Here is a 26,913-nt window from a genome sequence, read left to right as displayed (position 1 = left end):
CAAAAAACCCAAAATAAACAAACTAACTAACAAAAACCCAGCAACCAAGAAGAGAGGTACAATTCATAATTCACACTCCTAGGGGAAATCCAAAAAGACTAGTGGTGCTTGCCTGATCCTGGGCAGTAACAGTATTAAGCAGAAAGAAACTGCTCTCCCCGCTGCCCCTAAGAGCCAAGGCTCACGTACAGTTGTACCAGCCACTCCTAGCCTGTGTGTGGCTGTTGCCACTTCTTGATGGAGCTCAAGGATGGAATGTTTTTAAAGCCACACTGCATCACACTTGCTTCTAAGTAAATCATCAGCATCGCAATAATTACAAAATTAGACAGAACAGCTATATCTGACAGACTCTTCACTCTTGAAAACAGTATTGCAGTAACCACTGATGTGTGAATCCTACAAAGGCAATACTGCTTTCAATAGGCACTCTGATTGGAAACCAGTGATCCTCTTTGCCGCTACCATAGGCTCAGGATCATTTGGAAAAAGGCATGTGCTTCTCTCTATCCTGGTATACCTACCTGGAACACGCTCCTACTACTTTAAATCCCTCCTGTTAGCTCTGGCCTGAAAAGCCCGGACTGATCACTCCTATGAGGTCAATAGACTGGGGACACTAAGGACCCAAGAGCACTGAGGTCATTTAAAGAGGTGGGACAAAACTGGGTGTGGGACTCAAAATCTCAGTTCTCAAGCAGATGTTTTGGCCTCTGTGCCATCAAGCACATTTTCTGAAAGAGGGCCAGGAAGCCCCTACTCTGACAGGCTCTATATGTTAGGTGCTAGGAATAAAAATGTGAATATGAGCGGCATTTGAGAAACTCATGTGTTGGTGGGAGACACGGACACAATAGAACCATCAAATAATAGGAAGTGTACACGCTAGAATATAAGTAAACCTTTTATTGTCCTTAAAGAAATCAAACTCAGACCCAAGGTGGACAATAAGGAGATAATTTGGAAATTTCAAAGCCCTACTCTGTCCCTTTAGACTTCTCCCTTGGGCTTCTCATTCTTATGGTCACTGTCACCATCACACAGGTCTCCTGGGTGGGGCTGCTCTGGTCTAGGTGGGGACACACAAACTTCTCCTTAATCTCTGCAACACTATGAAGATAAAACATTTAGACAAAACTTTACCAAAAGCTCAGGGATGATAAAAAGGGCAATGAAGTTTTTCTTCAACTTGAGATTCCCTAGAGTGTACTTCCCAGCCTGTCTCCAGGTTGCAAAGTCATTTGTTCTCACCACCCCCTAAAGTTCAGACCCAAGAAAGTACAGCCCAGTGATACCAGGGAGTTCTTTCTCCTAAATTCCTAGTTTCTCATCTCAAGCCAACTGACATGGGAATACCCACTCCCTATTAGGAAAACCAAAGGACAGTGGTCTTACCCTATAGTTCCAAAAAGGTTAGTCATTTTTACAATACATACACTATGACAATCCCAGACAGAATCACACTTGGACACTAGCACAATGGGACAAAGTGTTTTGGGGGCACTGAAGAGAATATGATGAGTTCTTAGGAACTCATTGGTAGTGGAGGACTTTCCTCCAGAAAGCCTAGCTACCCTAGCCTAGTGATCTTTCTTTTGTCTGAAAACCTATAGTCTATAGCTGAACACTCAATTATAAAATGCTATGAACTATTCTTCAGTTATTTCCCAACAAGACTACCTCTGGTCAGAAATTATCTTTTTCAAATATCCCTTCATTCATGGTACCAGGCACCGGAGACACTCATGTAGGTGCACAGGAAATACCTGTGTGACTGACAGATAACTTGCCATGGCCTCCCTCTACCTTAGAAGAAATGATGCTCTCTGAGTAGGAAGCAACAATTTGATTTTTTTTTTAATTTTTACTTATTTTATTTATTTATTTTTGGCTGCGTTGGGTCTTCGTTGCTGCACGCAGGCTTTCTCTAGTTGCAATGAGCTGGGGCTACTCTTCGTTGCGGTGCACGGGCTTCTCATTGTGGTGGCTTCTCTTGTTGCAGAGCATGGGCTCTAGGCACGCAGGCTTCAGTAGTTGTGGCACGAGGGCTCAGCAGTTGTGGCTCACGGGCTCTAGAGTGCAGGCTCAGTAGTTGTGGCGCACGGGCTTAGTTGCTCCGCGGCATGTGGGATCTTTCCGGACCAGGGCTCGAACCTGTGTCCCCTGCCTTGGCAGGCGGATTCTTAACCACTGCACCACCAGGGAAGCCCCAGCAACTTGATTTTAGTTGCATGCCTAAGGTGAGAGTATACTACCAACTTAAGGCAGTATCTAAGTTGATACAACCCCACCCATTTGCCTGGAACAAGTGCAGTTTTCTAAGTTTTGAGTTTCTAAAACATTCTAAGGAAGGAGAAAAGTCTGAGGAAAGGAAATGATACCACCTTCCAGGTCCCAGCTGTCCAACTGTCCAGTCCTTGCTTATACCAATGAAGATAAAGGACTCCTCACAACTAGGTCTCAGCTGGTCACCAGATTCCACCTGCCAGTCTTAGTGCTCCTTCAGTAACAGTGCAGCTGACTACAAATGGCCCTGCCACACCTAGGGGCCCTACAAGCACCTCCCCAAAGCTATTTTCTGTGTAGTACTCACAAACCAATGGCCAGGGTCCCTCGGGGACAGTACTGCTGTTTGGAACACCAGAACCATTCTAATGTGAGGTAGCCAGGGACTCACTGCTCTAGGCCTTATTGGCTCTGACAGCACAGCCTGCTTTTGTTCCCTTCGCAAACTTTTTCTTATAACAGGCTCCCATACCCCTCATCCATGACAGAAGGGCTCTAGGAGTATGTGTATGCATGTGCGTGTGTGTGCATATGTATGTGTTGAGGGTGCAGAATGAAATAACAGCTATTCTTGGGCAGGTACAAAACTTCTATAATACCTCCCTAGAAGACTTTAAATCAGCTCTTGGACAGAAGTTATATTAGATGATTTATAGTTCCCATATCAATGATCAAACAGTACTATTTTATATAAGCCTTGTCACGTGATGTCCTGTGCTACTTGGCCCTGAGGTGTCTGCCTTGTAGTATGGCCAACTTCCTCTAAAAGCAACTCTTTTCTAACCTGGTCACACAGCAATTTGGACAGCAAGAGAATACTACAGAGACCAGCTGACGCCAAAGAGGAACTGGCAAGATGGCAGAAACTCAATCACACAGAAAGAAAATGGGTCAGTACATTATGGCTTTCAAAACCTACACTCAAGTGACTAAAAATCACAGAACTCCTGCTGGAGGCCATGGGAGAAAACACTAAGAGACAGGCTCCCACATTACCTTGACTGCTGTCACTCCTATAGCGCAAGAACCTCTTAAGTGTCCTCATGCCATCTACTCCTGCAACACACATTCAGGACCTGAAGCCAAGAGTGAAGGTTCTCAAGATGTATGTGTTGCCAGACTCAGCAATGAAAGGTACCCGCTGTGAGCCGAGATTGGCTTTCTAAGGACTAGGTGTACATAGTAATAAGTTGTATCCTCTGTGACTGAATGTTGAATTTATAAGAGATCTCCATCATTCTCAAGCACATTAATGACTGGTTTCTTAACACAGTTTTCTTGGTAATGGAAGACAGTGTCTCAAAGAGTAGTGCATGTAAAGCCTTCGTACCTTAGATGTGAGGTCCCGATGGAAAATGCCTTTGAAGTGAAGGTAGCTGAGGCCCACTGCTATGTCATAAGCCAGTTTCACCCTCACAGTCCAGGGCAAATGCAGGTTACTGTCTAGCAACTGTTCCAGGTTTCCAGAGTTGATATACTGCAAAACAGAAGGAAAACCCAGCTACCATTTGTCAGGAATGCTTAGGGTGGTGGTGAAACCACTAGAGAGTAGACACCTAGAAGATAGAGACTGTATTTTTTTTTTTGAAGTTACTGAGGGCTTATTCTGCATCCAGGCACTATGGTAGGTGCTGCACCTTCCTTTGAGAAGATCACAATCTATTAAGGGATATAGACAAACAATATAACGTAGTAAATGCTAAAAGATGGCTTTATATAGGTACGACAGCACTGTGCAGCACAGAGGATAAGGTTACTAACTCAGTCTAGGCATGTCAGAGAAAGCTGCACAAAGGAAATAAAGGAGTCCAAAGGATGACTTGGGGGAGCAGGAAAGAAAGTCCACACAGAGGGAGCCGCATACGTAAAGTTATAGGTGAAGAGCATGGTGTATTCAGGAAACTAATTTACTCAATACGGTCAGAGTGCATGAGAGGAGAGGCAGGTGAGGCTGATATGCTTTGCTAAGGTATATGGACTTTATCCTGTCTATAAGGAACAAAAGAAGCCTTTTAAGCAAAAGAGCAACATGTTCATATTTGTTTTTTAAAGAAAAGATTATTTTAGCAATGGTATGATAGATGGATTAGAGTGGAGAATACGGAGAAGGGAAAATAGGTTAGGAGATTATTGCGATAATCCTGGTGAAAGAAGAATGCCTGAGTTAAGGCAATAGTGGAGGCACTGGAATAGAGCAAGATTCAAGATTTAGATGGCAAAGTCAAAAAAAACTTGATGAATGCTGGATGGGGGGGATAAGGGCAATGAAAAGCTCCTAGGTTGATCGCAGGCTACTGGTCCCTGGGTGCCATTATTAAATATCCAGAATACAGGGAGAGGAGCAGGTTTTTAGAAGAGGCAATGTTAAAAGATAGTGAGTTCAAGTAGGACATGTTGGGTTTAAGGGCATGTGGAGATGTCCTATACAGAGTCAGTTTGAAGTTTAGGAGCAAAGTCTGGGCTACAGACTAACATTTAGGAGGCAATGACATTGAGCTGAAGTAGTCACTGAGGCTAAGGAATGTATGGAACTGCCCAGGGGTTAACATGTAAGGTGGGAAATTACCAGAATCCCAAGCAACTGTAGCATTTAAAGGAGTAGGCAGAGGAAGAAGAAGCAAGCAAGAATGTCACCACAGAAGCCAAAGGAGGAAAACATTCCAAAGAGGAAATGACCAATAGTATCAAATGCTATAGATCAAGTAAGATGAGCCTGAAAAGTGTCTACTGAATTTGCAACTGAGAAGTCACTGGCAACCATGGCCAGAGCAGTTTCAGTAAAGTGGTTAAGACCAGAGTAAGATCAAAGTGAATTGAGGAGTGAGTAGGAGATAAGGCTAAGGGGAAACGACATGAAGATGTACTCTTTCAAGAAATTTGGCTGTTCGTCATTCCTACATACCCATGAAGAGCTGCTTTGCCCTTTTTTTTAAAGAGCAAATAAGCCTATTTATATAGAGATAATAAATAATAATAACAAAAATAGCAGCAGCAGCTGCAGCTAATATTTATTTACTTGGTACTTGCTTTGTGCCAGGCACTACTCTGAGAACTTTCCATTAATTACATCACTTAATCTTCATATAACCCTAAGGTAAGTGTACTATTATTCTCATTTTACAAAAGGCATTTAGAGGTTAAGCAGCTTGCTCAAGGTTACCCAATTATTAAGCAGCAGAGCCAGGGTTCAAACTCAGGCAGTCTGGCTCCAGAGCTCATGCTCTACCCTTACATTACATTGGAGAGCCATGGTGTCTGGGTACAGAGAGCCTCATGCAGTACAGGAGCTCAAAATTTTTTGCCAATTAAATTCATGAATTTATTCAAACCTTACATGATGTATTATCTCCCTCCTCTTTCCAAGGGAGAAAAAGGGGCAAATTCCTCTAAGCCTAAAATTAAGCTCTTAATACCTTTTTGGAGTGGGGGTGATATTGAATTTACAAAAGACTAGGGAACCTAATGGGATAGAAGGCAAGAAATCTGAATTTTAGGGACTTCCCTGGTGGCGCAGTGGATAAGACTCCACGCTCCCAACGCAGGGGGCCCGGGTTCTATCCCTGGTCAAAGAACTAGATCCCACGTGCCTGCTGCAACTAAGAGTTTGCATGCCACAGCTAAGGAGCCCGTGAGCTGCAACTAAGGAGCCCTGGAGCCACAACTAAGGAGCCCACATGCTGCAACTAAGGAGCCTGCGAGCCACAACTGAGGAGCCCTGGAGCCACAACTAAGGAGCCCGCCTGCCACAACTAAGACCCAGTGCAACCAAATAAAAAAAAAATACATATATATATATATGTACACACACACACACACATTTTTAAATCTGAATTTTAGTCCAAGTCTGCCTCAACAGCCATTTTACTTTGGACAAATCAACTAATAAGGCTACCCTTCAGTTTTCCCACATAAAAAGTAGGTATGATAACCCATGATCCATATACCTCACAATGTTATTATAAGAATGGAATACAAATACATGAAAGTGCTAAGAAAAAAATATAAGTTCCATATAATGAGATTTTCTGATGTGGTAACATAAGCACCAAAAAGAACCAGTTGGGGGCAGCACAATGCAGCACTTCAGATCCTTGGATGAAGTGGATCAGGTCTGGCAAGGCAGAGAGAATGGCTAAAGATACGCCAAACTTCTCAAAAGGGAAACCTGTTGATCTGCTTCATCTTGCTTGATAATCCAGCTTTGGAAATCTCAAAACGAGGCATAACGACAGCATTAGCATACTGCCCTCGTCTCTTCACTCTAGTTGAATCTGTTCACAGTTTATGTCTGAGGTGCTCATTTGCTAAAAAGAAACTGAACTTGCAAATTCCAAGCTATATGGGGGCAATGAAGCTGACAGCTAAACATGCAGACAAATTTCTTTAGCTCTGAGAGTGAAAAAGATATGAAGAGGTGGTGGTTCACTTCTTTGGCGTGGTGACAGTGTGACATGGAAGGCCTGACTTTGGGAGCCACTCAGGCTTCCTCCTGAGGGCCAGGCAGAAAAGACTGGTGAAAAGCCTGTATGTGTATTCTCTGTGGGCCAGGCTAAGCCAGAGACTCTTGATTCTGGTTCAGAGAAACACATGTTTATTACTCTGTCCAGTCATGTCTCTGAAAACCTGAGAAATCCACAGACCAAGCCACAGGGTGGAGAGCAGAGGAGAGAGGTGAGACAAGGTGAGGAACCACACTGGCTAGTAGGCTCTGACTTTTCCTGGCAAGATGGAAAAAGCACAAACCAGATCCAGAGAGAGAAACCAAATGGAATCTAATGTTACAACCCACTTCTCTTGCCTGCCTTCAGTGAATACTTTGGTGGAGCTGATAAGCCTCTGGGCCCTCAGAAACCACAACTTCTCAATGTCTCAAGACCTTTGCATGTATGAGGAAAGGAAGTTTGAGATCTGCCAAGAAGGAAGATTTCTAAGTTGCTACACTGTGTGCCCATTAGTCGGAATGTCCACTTCCCTATAAGCAACTCCCTGTGCAGACTCAGCTGGTGTGTGTTCTGAACAAATCCCTCTGTGGGAAGCAGAGGCAAGAACAACTGTTCCAGCACATTCAGCTTTCCGGGCTGGGGATAACAGCTGCTTTGCTTTCATTTTCTTCCAGACCACTCCCTTGGGAGCTCTACAAAACCACCTAAGGCACTGGCAACACATTTAAATACCTACTAGAGAGAGAAGATTTTACAACTTTTATTGTTGTTCTTTTAAACTTTCAAGTTCAGAAAACTATAGTATCAGCCAATCAAATGTGTTATAGGTACTTCAATACCTCTAAGTGACTGTTCCCCAACTTTACCTACACCAAAACCTCTCCTCTTCATGGTCTAATAAAATGTTAGCGTTTCTGCCATTTCATTTGTGTTTGATACTTGATTTCATTAAAGACTCTTTTCTTAGAAGGCACTCAGTAAACAAATGTGTGTTTGGTGACTAAACAATATTACTATGTATGTAAGAAATCATATGCCAACACCCTAGAAAATCATCAAAGGGACGGGTAAGTGGACACTTAATTCTCCACTCAGAAATATCAATTCAGGGAATTCCCTTGCCGTCCAGTGGCACTTTCATTGCCATGGGCCCAGGTTCAATCCCTGGTTGCCGGGGAACTAAGATCCCGCAAGCCTCACGGTGTGGCCAAAAAAAAAAAAAGGAATATCAATTCAGGTTATTTCTACAAAGATTTATTAAGCGCTCCTCCCATTCCTGTCACCCCCTTATGAGAGTAAGAACCTGTCCATTTACATCAACATTATATCTCCCAGTGATTGGAAGAGTCCCAACCACATAGTAAATGTAGGTATGTAAACACTCAGTTTACACCTTAAAGAAGTTCAATGAAGGACACATAGGTAACTAAATAATACTAATAACCCTTTAGCAGAGGTAAATACTTGGGTATGAAAGTAGATACTGAGGAGTTTAGAAAGTTTCAGAGAAAAAGTAACACCTGAGTTGGATCCTAAAAAGACAGTTAAGAGTTGTCTAGGCTGAGAGTATGGTTCTTCCGACATACACCCTATAGGCTCTGAGAGTACCACTCAGACACAGACAGACACATAAACATGCCCATACAAAGAATATTCTGGAGCAGGACTAGGCAATACTTACCTCTCCCTGAAGTAACATTCACTATACCCAGGGCTCCTGTTCTCAATTCTTGCTGATTCTCACCATAACCTCACCCAACCATAACCAGTCAGAAGAACAAGGCAAACGGTTACCTTTTTTTTTTTTTAACTTTGAATTATCAATGTACTGATACCTGTAATCAAACAAACATCTATGAACAGTGGTTCAAAGACATATTCGGAGAGGTTCTGAAGAAAACATCAACTGTAAGAATTATTGTACCTTTTTTGAAGAATCTACCCAAATAGCCTAGAGCTAGGGCACTTACCCAAGGCAGATAAATGTGCTCCCATCCAACTAAAAGAGATCATTTGCTGCCACTTAATTAGCACAGTTGTCCTGAGGTAGACCCATTCATCTATCCATCCACCTACACAAACACTGAAAACCTACTACATAAAAACATAAAACTAAGTGGGGCGAGTCCCTGCCCTTAGTTCACAGTCTAGTCTAGTCGAGTTCACAGTCCAGTAGAGATGACATATAATCAACTAACAATTTTTTTTCATACAGGACAATGATCAGACATGCTTCACAGAAATATCATTCTAACAGTAATGTAAAAACTGTACGGAAAGGTCAAGAATTGAGGCTGGGAGAACAGTTAGGAGGCTTCTGGAATCATCCAGGTGAGAAGTAACAAAGGCCTGAGAAAGACAATGGCAGCAAGAATGGAAAGGAGGTTAATATCTGAAGACATCTCAGAGGTAGAACCAATATGATTTGGTATTTAATCAAAGGTAGGGAATAATTAAAAGAGATACGGTATACAAAGTATGTCTAGCACAGTGCTTAGCTCACAGTACACAACTCATTCTCCCCACTATCAATATCTAATCATCATCATCCCTCCCCTAGGTTATGCCATTAGCTTTCTAACTAGTCTTCTTTTCCCCTTCTTTATTTTTTTTTTTAATATTTTCTGTACCTCTTAGGGTTGTGATTTTTTTTTTAATATTTATTTATTTATGGCTGTGTTGGGTCTTTGTTTCTGTGCGAGGGCTTTCTCTAGTTGTGGCAAGTGGGGGCCACTCTTCATCGCGGTGCACAGGCCTCTCACTATCGCGGCCTCTCTTGTTGCGGAGCACAGGCTCCAGACGCGCAGGCTCAGCAATTGTGGCTCACAGGGCCAGCCGCTCCGCGGCATGTGGGATCTTCCCAGACCAGGGCTCGAACCCGTGTCCCCTACATTGGCAGGCAGATTCTCAACCACTGCGCCACCAGGGAAGCCCCTTTTCCCCTTCTTACATCTTGAACAGACTTAGCTCTCATTCCAATCCATTTTCCTTAATACAGCCAAGATTAACCTTCTAAAATGCCAACTGAAGCCACTCCCTTGTTAAAATTATTCACTGATGCCCTATTACTCTTAGGATAAAATCCACAATCCTTAGCATGGCATACAAAGTCTTTCACTCCTGCTTATAAGGGTCTGACCCCTCCTTACTTGCACGTTTGTGCACATTGCTGGTCCCTTTACCTGGAATACCTTCCCCCACATAGGCCTGGCTAACCACCCATTGAGGATTCAGTTCTGTTTCCTGGAAGCCCATATGTAGGGATGGGAGTAAAAAAGACATTTTATGCATAAGGAACACAAAGATAAAGTGCAGAGATTAGTAGTTATTCCTTTTTGTTTTTCTTTCCCTGCATAAAATATAAGTAGGGGAGAAGGGATAAAGCTAAAAAGTAAAGCTGGGCAGTACATTATAGTGGTGAAGCCCACAAACTGCAGAGTTAGACTGCCTAGGATTGAATCTCATCTCTGACTAGTCGTGTGACCCTGGGTTAGTTACTCTTTAACATTCATCTATAAAATGGGAATAATAATAGAACCTAATCCATAGAATTATGAAGATTTAATGAACTGATGTGTAAAATGCTTAGAACAATGTCAAAGGAAGTTCTCAATATGTTAGTTGTTATTATTGCTATTATTATTATATTTATTGTTAGTGTAGAAGTTCTGTAACACCAAGATGAAACATCTATAGTTAATTTAGCAGATCATGGGGACCACTAAAGGTTTATAGGTAAAGGTATAATATAATCTATTGTGTGTTGAACTATGTCTCCCAAAAAGATAGGCTCAATTCCTAACCCCTGGTACCTGTGAATGTGACCTTATTTGAAAATAAGGTCTTTGCAGATGTAATCAAGTAAGATGAGGTCCTATTGGAGTAAGGTGGATCCTTAATCCAGTATCTTAACAAAAAGAGGAGAGGAGACACAGACATACAAGGAGAATGTCATGTATCGATGGAGGCAAAGGTTTGAGTGATGCATCTGTAAGCCAAGGAACACCAAGAGAAACTAGGAAGAAGCAAGGCAGGATCTTCCCCTAGAGCCTTCAGAGAAAGCAAGACCCTGCCAACATTTTGATTTCAGACTTCTAGCTTTCAGAACTATGAGGGAATAAATTTCTGTCTTTATAAGCCACTCACATTGTGGTGCTTTGTTATGGCAGCCCTAGGAAACTAATACAGGACCAAAACTACATTTTAGAAAGCTCATGGTGGTAGCAGGATAGAGGAGGAGCTAGAGGGAGGTTTGAAGGGTACTGCATCAGTCCAGATGAGAGACGACCAAATGCCTGACTTAGAATGCTATCATAGGCATGAAAAAGTGGGCTAGAGTTAGAATAAGCAGAGGTAGAATCTAAAGGATTCAGCAACTGAGTGGTAGATATGAGAACTGAGGAAAAAGAGTCAAAGGCAACTCAGAGATTCCAAATAGATGTGTTGAGAGAAACAAGGGGAAGAGATCCTACAATCTTATATACCAAAAGTAAGTCAGAAGCCCATCAGAAACCAGCATCAATGCCAAATAGCCAAATCAGTGGCTTGTCAAACCTCTTCTCTGGATGGGCCCTCTGCAGAGGAGGGCCTGGGCCCCGACCTAGTTTTCACTGAAGCCCAACAATGCCATTGTGCTGGCCACTGTATATTTGTTGGTTGGCTCCAAACACAAAGGCTAGCAGACATCCCATCCTGCTGGCTTGGTTTAAAGAAGAAAAGAAAGCTTTGTTACTGCCCTGGGTAATTCCGGGACAGGCATCCCAAGAGCGCCCTGTGGGAGGCTCATGCTCCAAAGGAGCCTCCTGTTCTCAGCTGCCACTGCAAGTGCACATCCACACATCTGCCAAGGCCTGAGTTTGCCACGGTTCAACCTCCACTCCAGGAGGTCCACCGGGACCTGCCTGACTCAAACAGTCAGTAGTAATGAACTGATTCAAAGAGAAAGGGAACCCAAAATGTGTTTCAGAATATTTAAATGTTTCACTCTCTCTGCCTTCATATATGTTTACTGCCCAGAATACTCTTCTTCCCCTTCACAGCTTTGCTAATTCTTATTCATCCTTCTAAACCCAGCTTGAGTCTCTTATTTTGGAAAGCATTTCCTGATACCCCATCCCATACTTTGTGCCACTTTTGTCCCCTGTATGTATTTCTACTATTGCTTATCATGTTGTACTATAACCTTGATGGCAGGGACCAGATCTTTCTCAACTCTGTAAGCCCAGTATCCAGTGACACAAACAATAAATTGTTGAATTAATAAATGAATGATTAAGTACATTTAAATAAATAGAGGCAGATTTTAAGTTCCCTCTTTTATTTGAAGCCCTCCCAATTCTGTCATTAATGTAACTTAAGATCAAAAAGAGAAATGTGCTTTTAGAGGAATTTTCTGATAAATATCATGCAAAACAAACATTTAATAATGCTTACTATATGGCAGATACTATGGTAGCAATGAATTTAAAGCAAAATACAAAACAGTGTGTTTGGCCACTCAGTAATATGAAATTAAGGATCCTTTGACACTCTGTCAGCAGATTCCTTAAAATGGTCAGAATCATATGGACTTAAAAAATATATCTAAGATCTCCTTTTGAAAATTATAGAGGGTATTTCTTTTATCAGTAGCTGAAAGCCAAGTAGAAGAGGCCATAAAGATATCGCCCCCTCTTTCCTCACATTTCCCACAGACACTTAGTATAACCCATTCACCACTTTAAGAACATGTTTGTTTAACGCACCTGAAGTAGTAAGAGTGTTTTTCTATGCACGTAAACTACCATAAACAACAAAATGACTGTTTACCCACAAGATTCAAAAAAGTATGACTGGGACATCCCTGGTGGTCCAGTGGTTAAGAACCCACCTTCCAATGCAGGGGACACAGGTTCGATCCCTGGTCAGAGAACTAAGATCCCACATGCCAAAGGACAACTAAGCCCTCGCGCCACAACTACTGAGCCCACGTGCCACAAATAGCCAATGCACCACAACTAAAGACCCTGCATACCACAAAGAAAGACCCCGCATACCGCAACGAAGATCCTGTGTGCCCCAACTAAGACCCAACACAGACAAAAAAAAAAAAAAAAAGGAACGACTAAACTTTTCCCACAGATTTTTAATTCTTACAGCAAACATCTCATAATCAAAATCAAATTTGTTTAAATAAACATTAAAAGATAAATCTGTAAAACAAATCTTCTCAAAGAAATGAACTAAGATAACAATAAGACTATTTTCTTTGCCCCATAAAGCTCTACTAGCAATCGATGGTTTCAGACATGATTTACGATCAGCCCAGGGCTCCTGACTACTCCATCCAGCTTGCTTTCCTATCCCCAAATCCATAATATCTCTACCAGCAACATGGATATTAAGGTCATGTTTAAAAACATTCTTCCCTCCAGCTCGCTACCCCACATCTACTACAACCCCACATTCTCCAGCTTCAGACAGGAACCTCTGACATTCACCTGGTGATTGGGCTCAGAGTGAACAAAGCAATCTATTAAGGAAGACAACACATCCTGCCTCCCCTTAGCAGATCTCAGGAGTAAGGGCTTGACAGTGGACAAAATGAAAAATGGAAACCAAAAGAGGTTAAGTTTCTAATTAAGGTGATTTATATCAAAGGAGACTCTGTTCTCAAATGAGCTAATCATTTCTTCTACCTCTTCTGCCCATATCAACACACTACTTGGTCTCTGGGTAAGGAAGAAGTCAAGCAAAAGTTAGAGGCAACTATAAGCTCAAATGGTATCTTCTAGTGGCAAATGGTAGGTAGGGGGGTAGAAAGGGAGGAAAGGTTTCCAATTTGCTATGTGGAAGACAACTTCCAACCCAATAGTCACTCCAAGTACAGGCAGAAATCTCCTCTGAAGGCTAAGGGTCAGATAGGTAACTAATTACCCGCAAGTTCACAAAAATTCACAAAGACTAGTTGGAGTTATCAAAGGAAGGGGTGGAAACAGAGGACTCAGCCAGTTCTGGTTCTACTGCAGAGAAAACAGACTTGAGGTCTGGTGTATACATAAGTATCTACAGCTGTAAGGAAAAAGAGAGAGCCTTTTCTTTGGTTTCAGACCATCTCAAGTGTCAGAATGATGTGCCCTCTGTAATTCCCTGGCGGTCCGGTGGTTAGGACTCTGCGCTTCCACTGCAGGGGGCATGGGTTCAATTCCTGGTTGGGGAACTAAGATCCTGCATACTGCACGGCCAAAAAAAAAAAAAAAAGAGAGAGAGAGAGAGAGTAAATGAGAAAAATCAGATGATTAATCTTGAGTGAAATTAAGTCTAGATTTATTTTACCAACATGTTCCAAATTATCTTTCCTCTATCAGCCACTGGACTCTCTGGGAAGCAGCTAATGCTGGTCTAAGGCCAACTCTCAATTCAAACAAAGCAGCAAATCTGGATATCATGTCACTCAGAAGCGTTCTAGGGATGCTAAATTCTAAAACATTTTTCTAAATGACTAAAAGCAGAGAATGACCATAGCACTGAATTCTAAACCCTTTGCAAATAAATTCAGAAAGTCCTAACGCACAATTAACTTCACTTCTTGAGTTCACCGAGAAGAGGTTCAATGCCATTCCTAGATCAGTGTCTAGCAGAATGAGCCCCAATAAATACTAACTGAATTAATGAAAGAATTAAGTGTCCCTAACTATCTATCTACATATAGAAATCCCTTCTACACTCTCCATGAATCAGCTCTCATCAGCTACCTCAGTCTTCAGACCTTAGGCCAGAAAGCTCTTGTCCAAGGAAGGGCTTTAAGACATAGTGATGTGTTATCCCTGAAAAGCTCAAAGACTGAGTCTGGTCTTCCGTAGCGAAGAGACTATGCCGATTACAGTGTTATGTTAAAAAAAAAAAAAAAAAAAAATCCCAGGTAATACACACACAGCTGAGGAAGTTCTCCAGCAGCACTCTCCAAGTTTTCCACATCTCAGTAAATGAAACAACCACCTACCTAGAAAATGGGCATCGTTTGATTCCTCACTCTTCTTTCTTACCTAAGTCACAAGACCTTGCCTTTCTATTTCTAAAACAGATCTTTAAAAATCTTCAAAGATACCACCGCAATTCAAGCTACCCACATCTCTCATATAATCTATAAGTTTCTCCTCACTGGTCTCCTTGCCCTCACTTCTGTCCCTCCACAGTCAATTCTCCAGAGCAGCCAAAGTGCTATTTTAAAATGCAAATTGTATCCTACTACTCTCCTGTCTAAAATCCTTCAACTGCTTCCTGCTGTATTTAAAACAAAATTCAAAATCCTCACCATGGCCTATAAGGCCCTGTATGATGCAGCCTCTTTCTCTCTCTCAAATTTTTAATCTTCTTCTCCCTAATCTTCATGAATATCTCCTTTTCTTTTAGGTATTCTCAGAAAAGTATTTCTGTGACCTTATGTACAGGATAAGCTAGTCAGTATCAACATATATACATTGTCCTTACTTATCTCATGGATGGGTCAACAGTTTTTTCAAAGGTACATACTCATGAGGAAAATAATGCCCAAGGGTATGGAATAACAATATAATATGATGGGATAGACCTGAAAGGCAGTCCAGTCTAAGCCCCACATCATACAATTGAAGTCCTTCTATAACATCCTTGCCAAGGGGCCAAAGTAACCCATATTAGCTTTATGAAGAGAATTGTTAGGGAAGAGAATAATCATACTAAACACAACTGTCCTCCTTAACTGTGGTGCCCTCTAACCAATACTCCAACTTTCCAACATCTAAGAATGTGGTCTTTAGCTTCCTGAGCTTAATGTAACGGCAGTGCCTGAGGAAGCCTGCTACTTCCTCCACCAACCCCAAGCTCTTCAGTGACCTGTTACCTATTTGTTGCTAGTGGTAAACAAAACAGAACATGGTCCCAGTCCTACTGGAACTGACATATGAGAGACACAATAAACAAACATTCAAATAAATGAAGAACTATATGTTATGAGATGTGCTACCATGAAAAAGGAAAGAGTGCTATCAAAGAGAATAATAATCTAAGTAACGACCTAGATGGAGGGAGATCATTGGGAAAAGCCACTATAGTAAAGTGAAAATTTAAACTAAGACTTGAAAATTGAGTTAAGTAGGTAAAAATGGAAAAAGAGCTTTTCAGCTATTATTTAATCTAATCCTTAGCTTCTTTTTATATAAAATAGCAATCATAATAGCTATATCTCACAGGGTTGTCACAGGATGAAAAAAGAAAATGCATGCAAAACTTTACATTCCATATATATTAGCTATTTCTCTAACGAGCATGTATGATTTTATAATCAGAAAAAAGTTATTTTTTTAAAAAAGTGTCCCTGATACTGCCAAGTACAATAAATTATTGGTTAAAAAAATGAAATATTTTCTCATCCAAACACCTTAGTTGACTTAAAGACTTATCAGGTAAGTAACATGTCTGTTGTTTTATTTGTAAGTTAGTGCTCGGTTCTGTTCCTTCTGGGTGTACCAGAAATGTATGTTTGATTGACTAGCTAATCTGGGTAGAAAAGAAACTGTTGAGCAAATTAGTTACAGAGGAAAAGGATGACTATGCAAGAGGCCTTACAATTGAACAATGTAAGAGGCCATTTAGAAATTACTCCATTCATGAGGCAAGAGTTCCAGCCATTCATACAGGTACTAAAATGCATTGGAAAATTTACCTCAACTTCACTTTTTAGATAACATAAAATGTTTGTTGTTTGCTTCCTTTCTCCCTATCCAATCATTCAGCCAATGTCTATAAAAGAGTGTCCTAAACACAAGGTACTGCTGGGAGATTAGGAGCATACAGATAAGTAAGACACTATCCCTGCCATTATATAATAGCCAGCAACTGGTTTTACATAGCACTTTCACAGTTACCTCATTTGAACTTTGCAAGATCTTTAAACATTCTGTCATCCTTTTCTCTTTGTTCTTTTAATAAATTTATTTATTTTTATTTATTTATTTATTTTTTTTGGCTGTGTTGGGTCTTCGTTGCTGCGCGCAGGCTTTCTCTAGTTGCGGCGAGCGGGGGCTACTCTTCGTTGCGGTGCGCGGACTTCTCTTGTTGCCGAGCACAGGCTCTAGAGCGCACAGGCTTCAGTAGTTGTGGTGCACGGGCTTAGTTGCTCCGCGGCAAGTGGGATGTTCCCAGAGCAGGGCTCGAACCCGTTTCCCCTGCATTGGCAGGCAGATTCTTAACCACTGCGCCACCAGGGAAGCCCTGTCATCCTTTTCTTATGAATGAGGAAATCAAGCCCAGAGATTTAAATAACTTGTCTATGGTTATTCAACTAGTAATGGTGGAACCTGGATTTGTACCCAAGTCTTTTGACCCTCAAGCCTGGGTTCCTCCTCTATTCTAGGAGCTTACACTTGTGCAGGGAAACTAAAGCAAAAATAACTTCAATATATGGCAAAATGTTTAATAAGAGGTGCCAAAAACACTGTAAGAGAAGGTCGATGGAGGGAAACATTTTGACTACATAAGGGAGAGGTAGGGAGGTTTAGCAGTGGCAGAGAATCAGGAAAGGTTTTATGGAGGAATAAGTGGACTTTGAGCCAAGTCTTGAAGGGAGGGAAGATTTCTATAGGATAAAGGGAAAGAGTGTATTCTGGGCTGAAGAAATAATATGAATAAAGAGGCAGGAAAACACACAGTGTTTAGTAAACACATTAAACCCAGTTTGCCTGAGTTACAGAGTACTTGTTAAAGAGGAGGAGAACTAGAAAAAAAAAAGGCAGGATGATGCTAGAGCACAGAGGACAGAATATCAGGCTAAGAGTTTATCCTGAGTTCCATGTTTTAACACTAGCTGTGCATCAAAATAACTTATGGCGCTTTATTAATTTATTTTTAAAAACAGATGCCTGGGCCTCACCCAAGACTTTAACCCAACAGGCCTTGTGTGAAGTCCTGGCATCTGCACTTTCTAAAAAGCTCTTAAGCAATTCTGGTAAGCAACTAAGATTACAAAACTATACTGTAATCAGCCAGGAAATCACTGAATGCTTTTGAGCCAGAAAATGCTACTGATTATTCATTTATTCATTCAATCAACAAATATGATAAGGGACTTCCCTGGTGGTCCAGTGGTTAAGACTCTGTGCTCCCAATGCAGGGGGCCCAGGTTCAATCCCTGGTCGGGAAACTAGATCCTGCATGCCACAACTAGAGATCCTGCATGCCGCAACAAAGATGCCGCGTGCCACAACTAAACCTGGCACAACCCAAATTAATTAATTAATTAATTAAAAAATTTTAAAAGATGGTATTAAAAAATATATATGATAAGCAGCTATCATTGTCAGGCACTATGCAGGACCCAGTGGATGTCAATACAAACAAAACAGCCCTTGCCCTCAAGGAATTTATAAACTACATACACAAGCAAACAGTGAATTAAAGTCAATGATAAATACTATTGTATTATGGGAGCATGTAGGAGGGGTACCTAACTAATCTTGGGAGATTAGAAAAGGCTTCCCAAAGATAGTAATAGCTAAGCTGAGTCCTGAAGGTTAAATAAGAGTTGGCCAGACCATTGGGAGATGGAAGGATTGTGTCCTAGGCAGAGGGAAGAGCTGGGGCAGAGACCCAGAGGTGGAAAGGGTCACATCCCATTTGTGGAACTGAAAGAGAAACAGGTTCAGTACAGCTGTAGTGCACAACTGAGACAAGAACCAACAGGTCAGAGAAGAATGAGCAGTGAGGCCACAGAGATAATGAGTACCAGGATTAGATGTTTTGACTTTACCCTGAGGGCAATGAGGAGCCATAGAAGGGTTTATGCAAGGAAAACAAAATTAGATTTCTATTAAACACTGTGGTGTTGGCAAAAAGACAGACATATAGACTAATGGAATAGAATAGAAAGCCCAGAAATACACCCTCATGTATCAAGGGGAAAGGATAGTCTCTGCAACAAATTAGAGATGGAGAAATGCAAATGAAAACCACAGTGAGATATCACCTCACACCCATTAGAATGCAACTATTAAAAAAAAAAAAAACCCAGGAAACAGCAAGTGTTGATAAGGATGTGGAGAAATTAGAACCCTTGTGCACTATTGGTGGGACTGTAAAATGGTATAATAGCTATGGAAAACAGTATGGTGGTTCCTCAAAAAATTAAAAATAGAACGATTATATCATTCAGCAATTCCACTTCTGGGTATATATGCAAAAAAACTGAAAACAGGGTCTCAGAGAGACATATGCACACCTATGTTCAAAGCAGTATCATTCACAATAGTCAAGAGGTAAAAGCAACCCAAATGTCCATCGACAGATGAATAGATAAGTATAATATAGTACATATATACTTACAATGGAATATTATTCAGGCTTAAAAAGGATGGAAATCCTGTCACATGTTACAACACGGATGAACCTTTAGGACACTAAGCTAAGAAAAATGAGCCAGTCACAAAAAGACAAATACTGTGTGATTCCACTTTTCTGAGGTACCTAGAGTTGTCAGAATCATAGAAACAGAAATAGAATAGTGCTTACCAGGGACTGGAGGAAGGGGGAAATGGGGAGTTGTTTAATAGTATAGAGTTTCCGGCTTCCCTGGTGGCACAGTGGTTGAGAATCTGCCTGCCAATGCAGGGGACACGGGGTCGAGCCCTGGTTTGGGAAGATCCCACATGCCGCGGAGCAACTAGGCCCGTGAGCTACAATTACTGAGCCTGCGCGCCTGGAGCCTGTGCTCCGCAAAGGGAGAGGCCGCAATAGTGAGAGGCCCGCGCACCGCGATGAAGAGTGGCCCCCACTTGCCACAACTAGAGAAAGCCCTCGCACAGACACGAAGACCCAACACAGCCATAAATAAATAAATAAATAAATAAAATGCAGTAATTAAAAAAAAAATAGTATAGAGTTTCATTTTGCAAGATGAAGAAGATCCAGAAATCTGTTGCACAACAATAAAAACATATTTAATACTAACTATTGAATTGTACACTTAAAAATTGCTAAGATGGTTAAAAAAGAGATCTGTATTTTAAAAGGACCACTCTGGCTCGCAATATGGACAGTATGGATTTAACGTGAGGAACAAAACTGACAGGGAGACTAGTTTAGAAGGTTGTGGCGAAAGAGATGGCAATGGCAGAAGGAACTGGCCTAAGGTAAATGCATTCAGGGTAGTAAGAGGTAAAATGGTCAGGTCATGGTGACTGATAAGATGTAGAAAATGGGAGAGGTCAGGGATGAAGGAAAAGAGAACTATCATTTGTAGAAAAGCTAAGCACTCAACTAATACTTTTACAAGTTAGTAATTCATTTAATAAACATGTATGAAGTAGCTACTTGTGCCAAGTACTACAGAAGACTTTAGATAACTTTTCTGCCCGTTCACAGGACAACTTCTCCTTTTTGAAGTTCACCTAAACTGGCCGTTGACACAAAGTGTCTGCTTAATAATTATTTGTTGAGTAGGAAGTAGACACAAGCAATTACTATGAGACGGTGAAATGAGCTAAAATGAGCATGTTGAGGAAAGAAAAGCTTATGATTCACTTTGGAAATCACTGATCTAAGAATTTACTATATAAGCAAGCAATGGTGACCATGATAACAAGAAAAGACCAACATAAAGAGCAAGTAAACACAGAAGGTACAGACAGTAATTAGGTATCAGGTGTAGGAATGCTGAAATGCCCTTGAATAGTAGGAATGTGTGAGAGGTATATTGGGAGACCACCCTCCCTCCATTGTCCTACTTGCTACAGAATCCAAAGCAGGAAAAGCTGTCAAGAGCCACCACAGACCCAATTCCTATGAATGATACCACTTCCCAAGTTAAGAAAAACATACTTGTCAAAACTTCTGTTAGAAACAGGTTTAGCCGAAACTCACAAAGAGATCTATGAATTCAAATGCCACACTAGTTTCACAATCATGGGGAGGATTAAGAGAAATATTACCTAGAAATCTCGTAAACCATTTTCTAAATCCTTCTCTGTCCTATCACTATCAACACTGTGAAAAGATTCATCAAATGGCTGGCCTAAACGACCTTGAAAGAGGCAGATGTCTTTGTGGCTAACAGTTTAACTGCTGGAAGCTCAAGTGTTGGGAAGCAGTTTTCATTCATTCATCCATTTGTCCATTCACCCAACTAACATTAATTGCATGCCTTTATGTGCCAGTTACTGAAGATTCAGCAGTGAACAAAATAGCCAGAATCAAGGAGCTTAAAGTCGAGTAAACTGGATTACAGTCAGGTGGAGCTTGACTCAATCCCAGCTCCACTACTTAGCTAAGAGACCTCAGATAAATTAATTTCTCTCTGAGCCTCAGATTTCTCACCTGTAAAATGGGGAAAATAGCACATATTCCATGGGATTGTACACTAATTTATCCCCACCCCCACCGCCAAGGGAGAGGCTTAGCAGGACCTGGCACACTGAAATAAGAAAAACGACTTAATGATTTTCATTATTATTACTCGGGAAGTAATACAGCAGGTGAAAAACGCCTCCTTCTAAATCAATAAAATATTTTCTAGTGAAAAAGCTGATAAACAGAAACAGGAATGTGCAGAAGGAGGGTATCATTCAGAGTACCCCCTGGAATCCCAATGCTCTATGAAGTTATCTCCACTTGGAGATAACTTGAACTTGAACAGGTTCAAACTCAACCTGTTCAAAACTGACCTCTTGATCATTTCCCATCTTGTACCTCCTGTAGTCTTCCCCATCTCCATTAACAGCAACTCTATCCTTCAGATGCTCAGGCCAAAAACTTTGGTTATCCTTGAGTTATTTCCTCTTCTCAAACCTCTCACCGAATGCATCAGGAAAGCCTGTTTTCTCTACTTTCAAAATAGATCCAGAATCACAAGGTCCACTGCTACCACTCTGGTCCAAGTTACCATCACCTCTCACTTTTTTTGGCATAGTCTCTATTTATTGCATGGACTCTGTTGCAATAGTCTCTCTTAACTAGTCTTCCTGCTTTCAACCTTGCCTCCTTTTCAGTCTATTCACCACACAGTAGCCAGGGTGATTCTGTTAAGAGGTAAGTCAAAACATGTCACAGCTCTACTCAAAAACCTCCAAAGACTTCTCAATTCATCCTGAGTAAAAGCTGAAACTCTTACAATGGTCTGTAAGACACTATGTGCTCTGGCCTATATTTCCTCTCTGACCTTCATCTACTACTATTCTTTTTTACTCCCTCTGCTGCGGCCACATCACCGGCTTTGGAGTTCTGCGACCACATTCAGCACCATGCATTTCTGCCTCTATGTCTTCGCAATTACTGTTCCCACTGCCTAGAACACTCTTTCCCCAAATATTCACATAGCTAGCTCCATTACCTCCTTAATTTTTATCTCTTCTGTGATACTTCCCCTATCCACATATTCAAAATTGCAAACCCCACAGCACATAACACCGTATGTATTACAATTTGTTTTCCTGTTTAATCTAACTCCTCTGCCCACCCCCTGCTCATTACACAATGTAATTTCCATGAGGGTAGAGATCATTATTTGTTCATTATTATATTCCCAGTACCTGGAATAGTGCTGGACACATAGTGAGAGCCAGTAAATTTTTTTTTTTTTTTGAATGACTAAATGAGCTAGAGGCAAGCTAGCAAGTCAGGAGAAAACTTCTTTAAGAATAAAGTAAACTAAATGAACTCTTCTATTATTTGTGGGTTAAACTGCCAACCGCAAATTCTTATTTCTCAAATGTCTTAGGGAGTTACTAAAAATACGGGCAGGAAACATGTACCACAATTTATTTAGAGATTTTTTTATCACTAAATGACCAAACCAAAAAGTTAAACAAAAGCTACTTTTTTCAAAAGTAAAGAAGATGCCAACATGCATTTAATAGGAATGCTTTAGCTATTTTTACAAGTATAAATGAAATAAACTTCTAATCGTGAAAGGACTTGAGATGTAACATTTCACACTATTTTTGACTTCTGGCTCTTTCCACTGGAGTTAATTCAGCTTTCTTATATACACTATGGGCCCAGCCACACAGGGCATTATACAGACCCTATTTAAGAGACTGAGTTCCACTAGAGGGATTTGACATAACTTGGAAAGTGGAAGGGAGAAGAGAGACAAGGGCATCCCAGGTCCTGGAAGGCATATCTAAGGCCAGCATGTGTAGAAGACAGCAAAAAAACCCACCCAACTAAAGGGAGCGATTTGAATTCTAAAATCCGATTAGAGAGAGTCTAGAATGCTAAACAGAAGTTTTTAAACAGAAGCATCACATTATCAAAGTATGCCTAATGAAGATTACTCATGTAGTAGCATATCAAATTGAAGCAAAGACATATTAGGGACAGGAAAAGCAGCCACATGCTTGAAAGATACGGTATGGGTATGCTGCCAAAGTTAACCCAAGGCAGGCACCAGACAACTTTGCATTTGGCTCAAGGTAAATAAGGCCAGGAGAATACTCTGTACTGGGTCACACAAAAGCAAGAAAAGCAGCAGGCAAAACTAATGGCAATATCACTGCACACCAAGAAACTGGAATCGGGGTCTGGCTGCTCATTTTTATAAATAATGCATGAGTTTGGTCACTGAACCCACAGAGTTTCCTTTCATTGTAAGCTCTCTGATTATATAAGGCTTCTTACAAGTCTGACAGAAACCGACTCAGAAACAACACATATCAACCCACATAAACAAGGAGTTTCCAAAGTAACTCTTCTTTAAGAAAGAAGGTGTAGAGTTGGGGTGGAAATGGTGAGTGAGAAGAGGATGAGGGCTATGTGAATTAAAAAATTCTCTTCAGCCACCTGCAGGGCTGACCATTCCCTCATGAGGGAAGAGCATTTCTTTCAGTACCGAGTATCTACCTGGCTGAGGTGACTTTGCTGCAAAGAGGCCAAGCAATTGCTCTGTTTATAGCTAAGTGGTTCTCATTGCCACAGTGGAAAAAAGAAGTTTCTCCATGGCAGAAATGGCAAGAAAGACCCCAAAACATCCTACCCGCCAAGCAATTCTTTTGCTGACTCCCTGGACCAGAGTATTGTCACTTGAGGACCCTGCCCCATAACCTTATACCCTACTCATCCCCCAAATTCCCAATCTTCTAGGCACTAAGAGGTTCTGCACAAAAAGGTTCCCTAAACTGTTTGATTATGAGGATATTTCCCTCTTTGTGCTTTTCTTAACAAACTAAAAAACAAGAATAAAAACAAAACAACAACAAAAACAAAAACAAAGCACAAAAAAACATTATGAGATGTCGTATAATCTGTCTGGAAGCATCTCTCTCTCCTCTCTTTCTTTGACAGCCCCCCCCCATCTTGACTATAGAAGAGAAAACATATAGCATGTAAGTTGGTGGCAGCCACTTTTTGATTATGAATGACAGCCAACCTTAGGGTGAAGCTGACAATGTAAGCACAGAACAAAGAGATGGAAAGAGGTGGGGGGGGTCCTCTGGATAACATCTATTTAGCTGTTGAATTAAACCAACCCCTAACCTAATAAACTGCTGGAATTCCAGTATACATGTCCTTTTGTTTTTTAAGGCCATTTAACTATTTTCTGTTACTTGTACCCAAATACATTCTAATATAACCAGTAACCAGAAAACAGCTTTCCCAAATAACCCAAAATATACAAAGTTAGTCAGAATCGAATTCTACAAATACTACACATGCTACACATACAAGAACCTGTGCTCAGCACTATGGGGAATACATACGTGAATTAAGGACATCATGTTGTAATGGAAACAGTACAGGCTATGAAGTCAGATGAACCTGGATCTAAATCCTACTTTGGGGAAATCATTTAATTTCTCTAAGCCTTAGTTTTTTCATCTATAAAACAGCGGAAATAGGACTGTAGAATTGTAAGAATTATAGCTAATATATAAAACACCGAGCATAGCACTTAGCCCATAGTGGGTGTTTAGTAACTGGTAGTTATGATTTTTAAAATGAGAGCAAGTCTTTACCCTCAAGTAGGGTAGAAAAGACAAATAATTATGATGTGCTGACTGGGATATTTATAGGGTATGGGAAATTGCAAACAAAGGTTCCAGTTCTTCACCCCTTACTGAATCAATGTCCTTTGACATGTAACTTTGCAGTATGCTCCCAGTGTGGACTCGGGCATGTGACTTGCTTTGTCCAATGGGATGTTGGCCAAGCAAACTTGAACATAAGCAGAATCATGAAAAGCACTTGTGCAAATGGGCTGGCATACTCTTGCTATTCTGGTTTCATCTTAAAAAGGACATGTCCAGGTTAGCCCACTGGTCCCAGAAGATAATGAGAAACAGCTGGAGCAAAGTGCCCCACAAAGCCCAGCCTAGAGCAGACCACCAGCTGACCTGCAGATGCATGAGTGAGCACAAGTGAGAGCAGCAGAACTGCCCAACTGGGCCCAGCTCAGCTTAGCTGAACCTGCAGAGGTATCAGAAATAAATGTTTATTGTTGCATGGTTTTGTGGCTGGATATTATACAGCAATAGCTAACTGACCAGATGGTTATATTTTCTGTCTTTAAAAACCAAAGATTTCCACTTCCTTGATATTTGTGACCAAATGAAAGATAAGGTTAGGTCTTCTGAGTCAAAGACACACTTTTAGATTCTTTTTTTTTTTCATGAACAGTTGGGTTTATTTCAACAGCAAGTTTGAAACTCTTGCTTCTGGCAAGAGTACTACAGTAATTATATTAGGAATAGACAATTTCCTACACTGTCAAATATATAAAAGTTCCTTCTGCATTTTCCTCAACACTGATCAACAAGCAGATTCAGTCCACATTTGCTTTCCTCTACTGAGTGTACCCAAGCTTCTTCTTCAGAGATTCTGGCATCTCAGGTGGAGGAGGGCGAGGGAGCCTGAAGTAGACCTTCACGGAGTCATAGATGAACCACTGCAGCGCAGTCAGAGTACCGATCATGATGATACGGGCAGAGTCCCTTCCATACACCTCTAAATCCAAGTCTCTGGAGGACCAGAGACGCACTGCTACCCTTTTCTTTATTCAACACAGACACCACAGAATCAGCAGGGTGAGAAACAATGGCACAGAAGACTCCAGCTATGCAACCTGCCACAAATGTGACAACCAGCTACTCTGGCTTTGAACATTCACTTCGGGGTTTGGGAAGCACAAACTTGTACAATGCTTCAACAGTACGTTCAAAGCAGGCGAACTTCATCATGGTGTATGGTATCTGTCTCATCCAGAGAAGGGCAACCCCCTTGTAGAATGCCTTTAAGCCTTCTTCCTTACACATTTTGGGAGCTGCATCCCTCAAAGTGTTAGCATAGCCTGGTTGGGTTTGAATTCGAACCTTAGCAGCTTCCATAGGAGCCAGAGCAATGTCAGCAAAGAATTCAGCACTGGCAGAGGCAGCCAAATATAGTGATGTGCGCCAGAGATAGGCATTCTCCTCTCCAAGCACATTGCTATACAAAACTTTGAAGACTTCATAAAAGCCAAATTTGCAGAGCCCTTGCATAGAGTAGCCAATGAAAGTCGGAGCCCATCCTTTGGCCAAACCACAAACACCATCTCCTTTGAGTGTAATTGAGAATCCATTAAATATGCCCTTGTACTCTTGTGGGTCCACCTGCATACGGCATTTCACTAAATCCAGAGGAACAATAGCAGTGTGTGTCAGACCACAACTTAAGACCCCACCAAAGCCACACAGTGCGTAAAGCTTCGCAGAGCCATATTCACAACCGTACTCTTCCACAGCGGCGGCTGCCAGCTTGCGGGAGCAGCGGGGTGGGCCCGGGGGCCCGGCGGGGTTGCTGCGGGGGCCCGCAAGACCATCTTGCACCAGCTGCAGGTGGGGCGCGTTGAAGGGGTTCGCCCGCGCCAAGTGCGCCACGGACAAGAACATCTTCTCCCTAAGATGGCGAACACACCACCGCTCCCTCTGAAAGGCTGGGGCTCACAGAGCTAGATTCTTAATTCAACTTATTAAACTCAAAAGGTTCTACACCTAACCTTTTTTTTTTTTTTTAAAGGAACATTTATTTATTTTATTATTTTTTTTTGGCTGCGTTGGGTCCTTGTGGCTGCGCAGGCTTTCTCCAGTTGTGGTGAGCGGTGACTACTCTTTGTTGCAGCGCGCGGGCTTCTCATTGTGGTGGCTTCTCGTTGCGAAGCATGGGCTCTAGGCGTGCGGGGTTCAGTAGTTGTGGCACGCGGGCT

General features: G+C 41.5%; 1 protein-coding gene and 1 pseudogene across 5 annotated transcripts in view; both read right to left on the bottom strand.

The window, feature by feature from the left end:
* TESK2 (testis associated actin remodelling kinase 2) overlaps positions 1-26,913 on the bottom strand; it is a 138,551-nt gene that overhangs the window by 10,104 nt on the left and 101,534 nt on the right. For 3 of the 4 annotated variants that reach the window (XM_082455318.1, XM_082455320.1, XM_082455317.1), the window contains one exon: positions 3,617-3,763. The exons of the other annotated variant lie outside the window; for it this stretch is intronic. In XM_082455318.1, the coding sequence (XP_082311444.1) occupies positions 3,617-3,763 (147 nt within the window). The remainder of the gene's footprint in view (positions 1-3,616; positions 3,764-26,913) is intronic. 4 annotated transcript variants of the gene reach the window in all.
* On the bottom strand, positions 14,214-26,728 carry LOC309657837 (solute carrier family 25 member 3 pseudogene; annotated as a pseudogene). The gene has a single exon. The product of its transcript is annotated as a solute carrier family 25 member 3 pseudogene (transcript).

This window comes from Balaenoptera physalus (assembly GCF_965194825.1).
Source record: "Balaenoptera physalus genome assembly, chromosome: 1".
Lineage (NCBI taxonomy): Eukaryota > Metazoa > Chordata > Mammalia > Artiodactyla > Balaenopteridae > Balaenoptera > Balaenoptera physalus.
The sequence above is the reverse complement of the archived record's forward strand: the minus strand, read 5'-3'. Positions and strand labels throughout refer to the sequence as shown.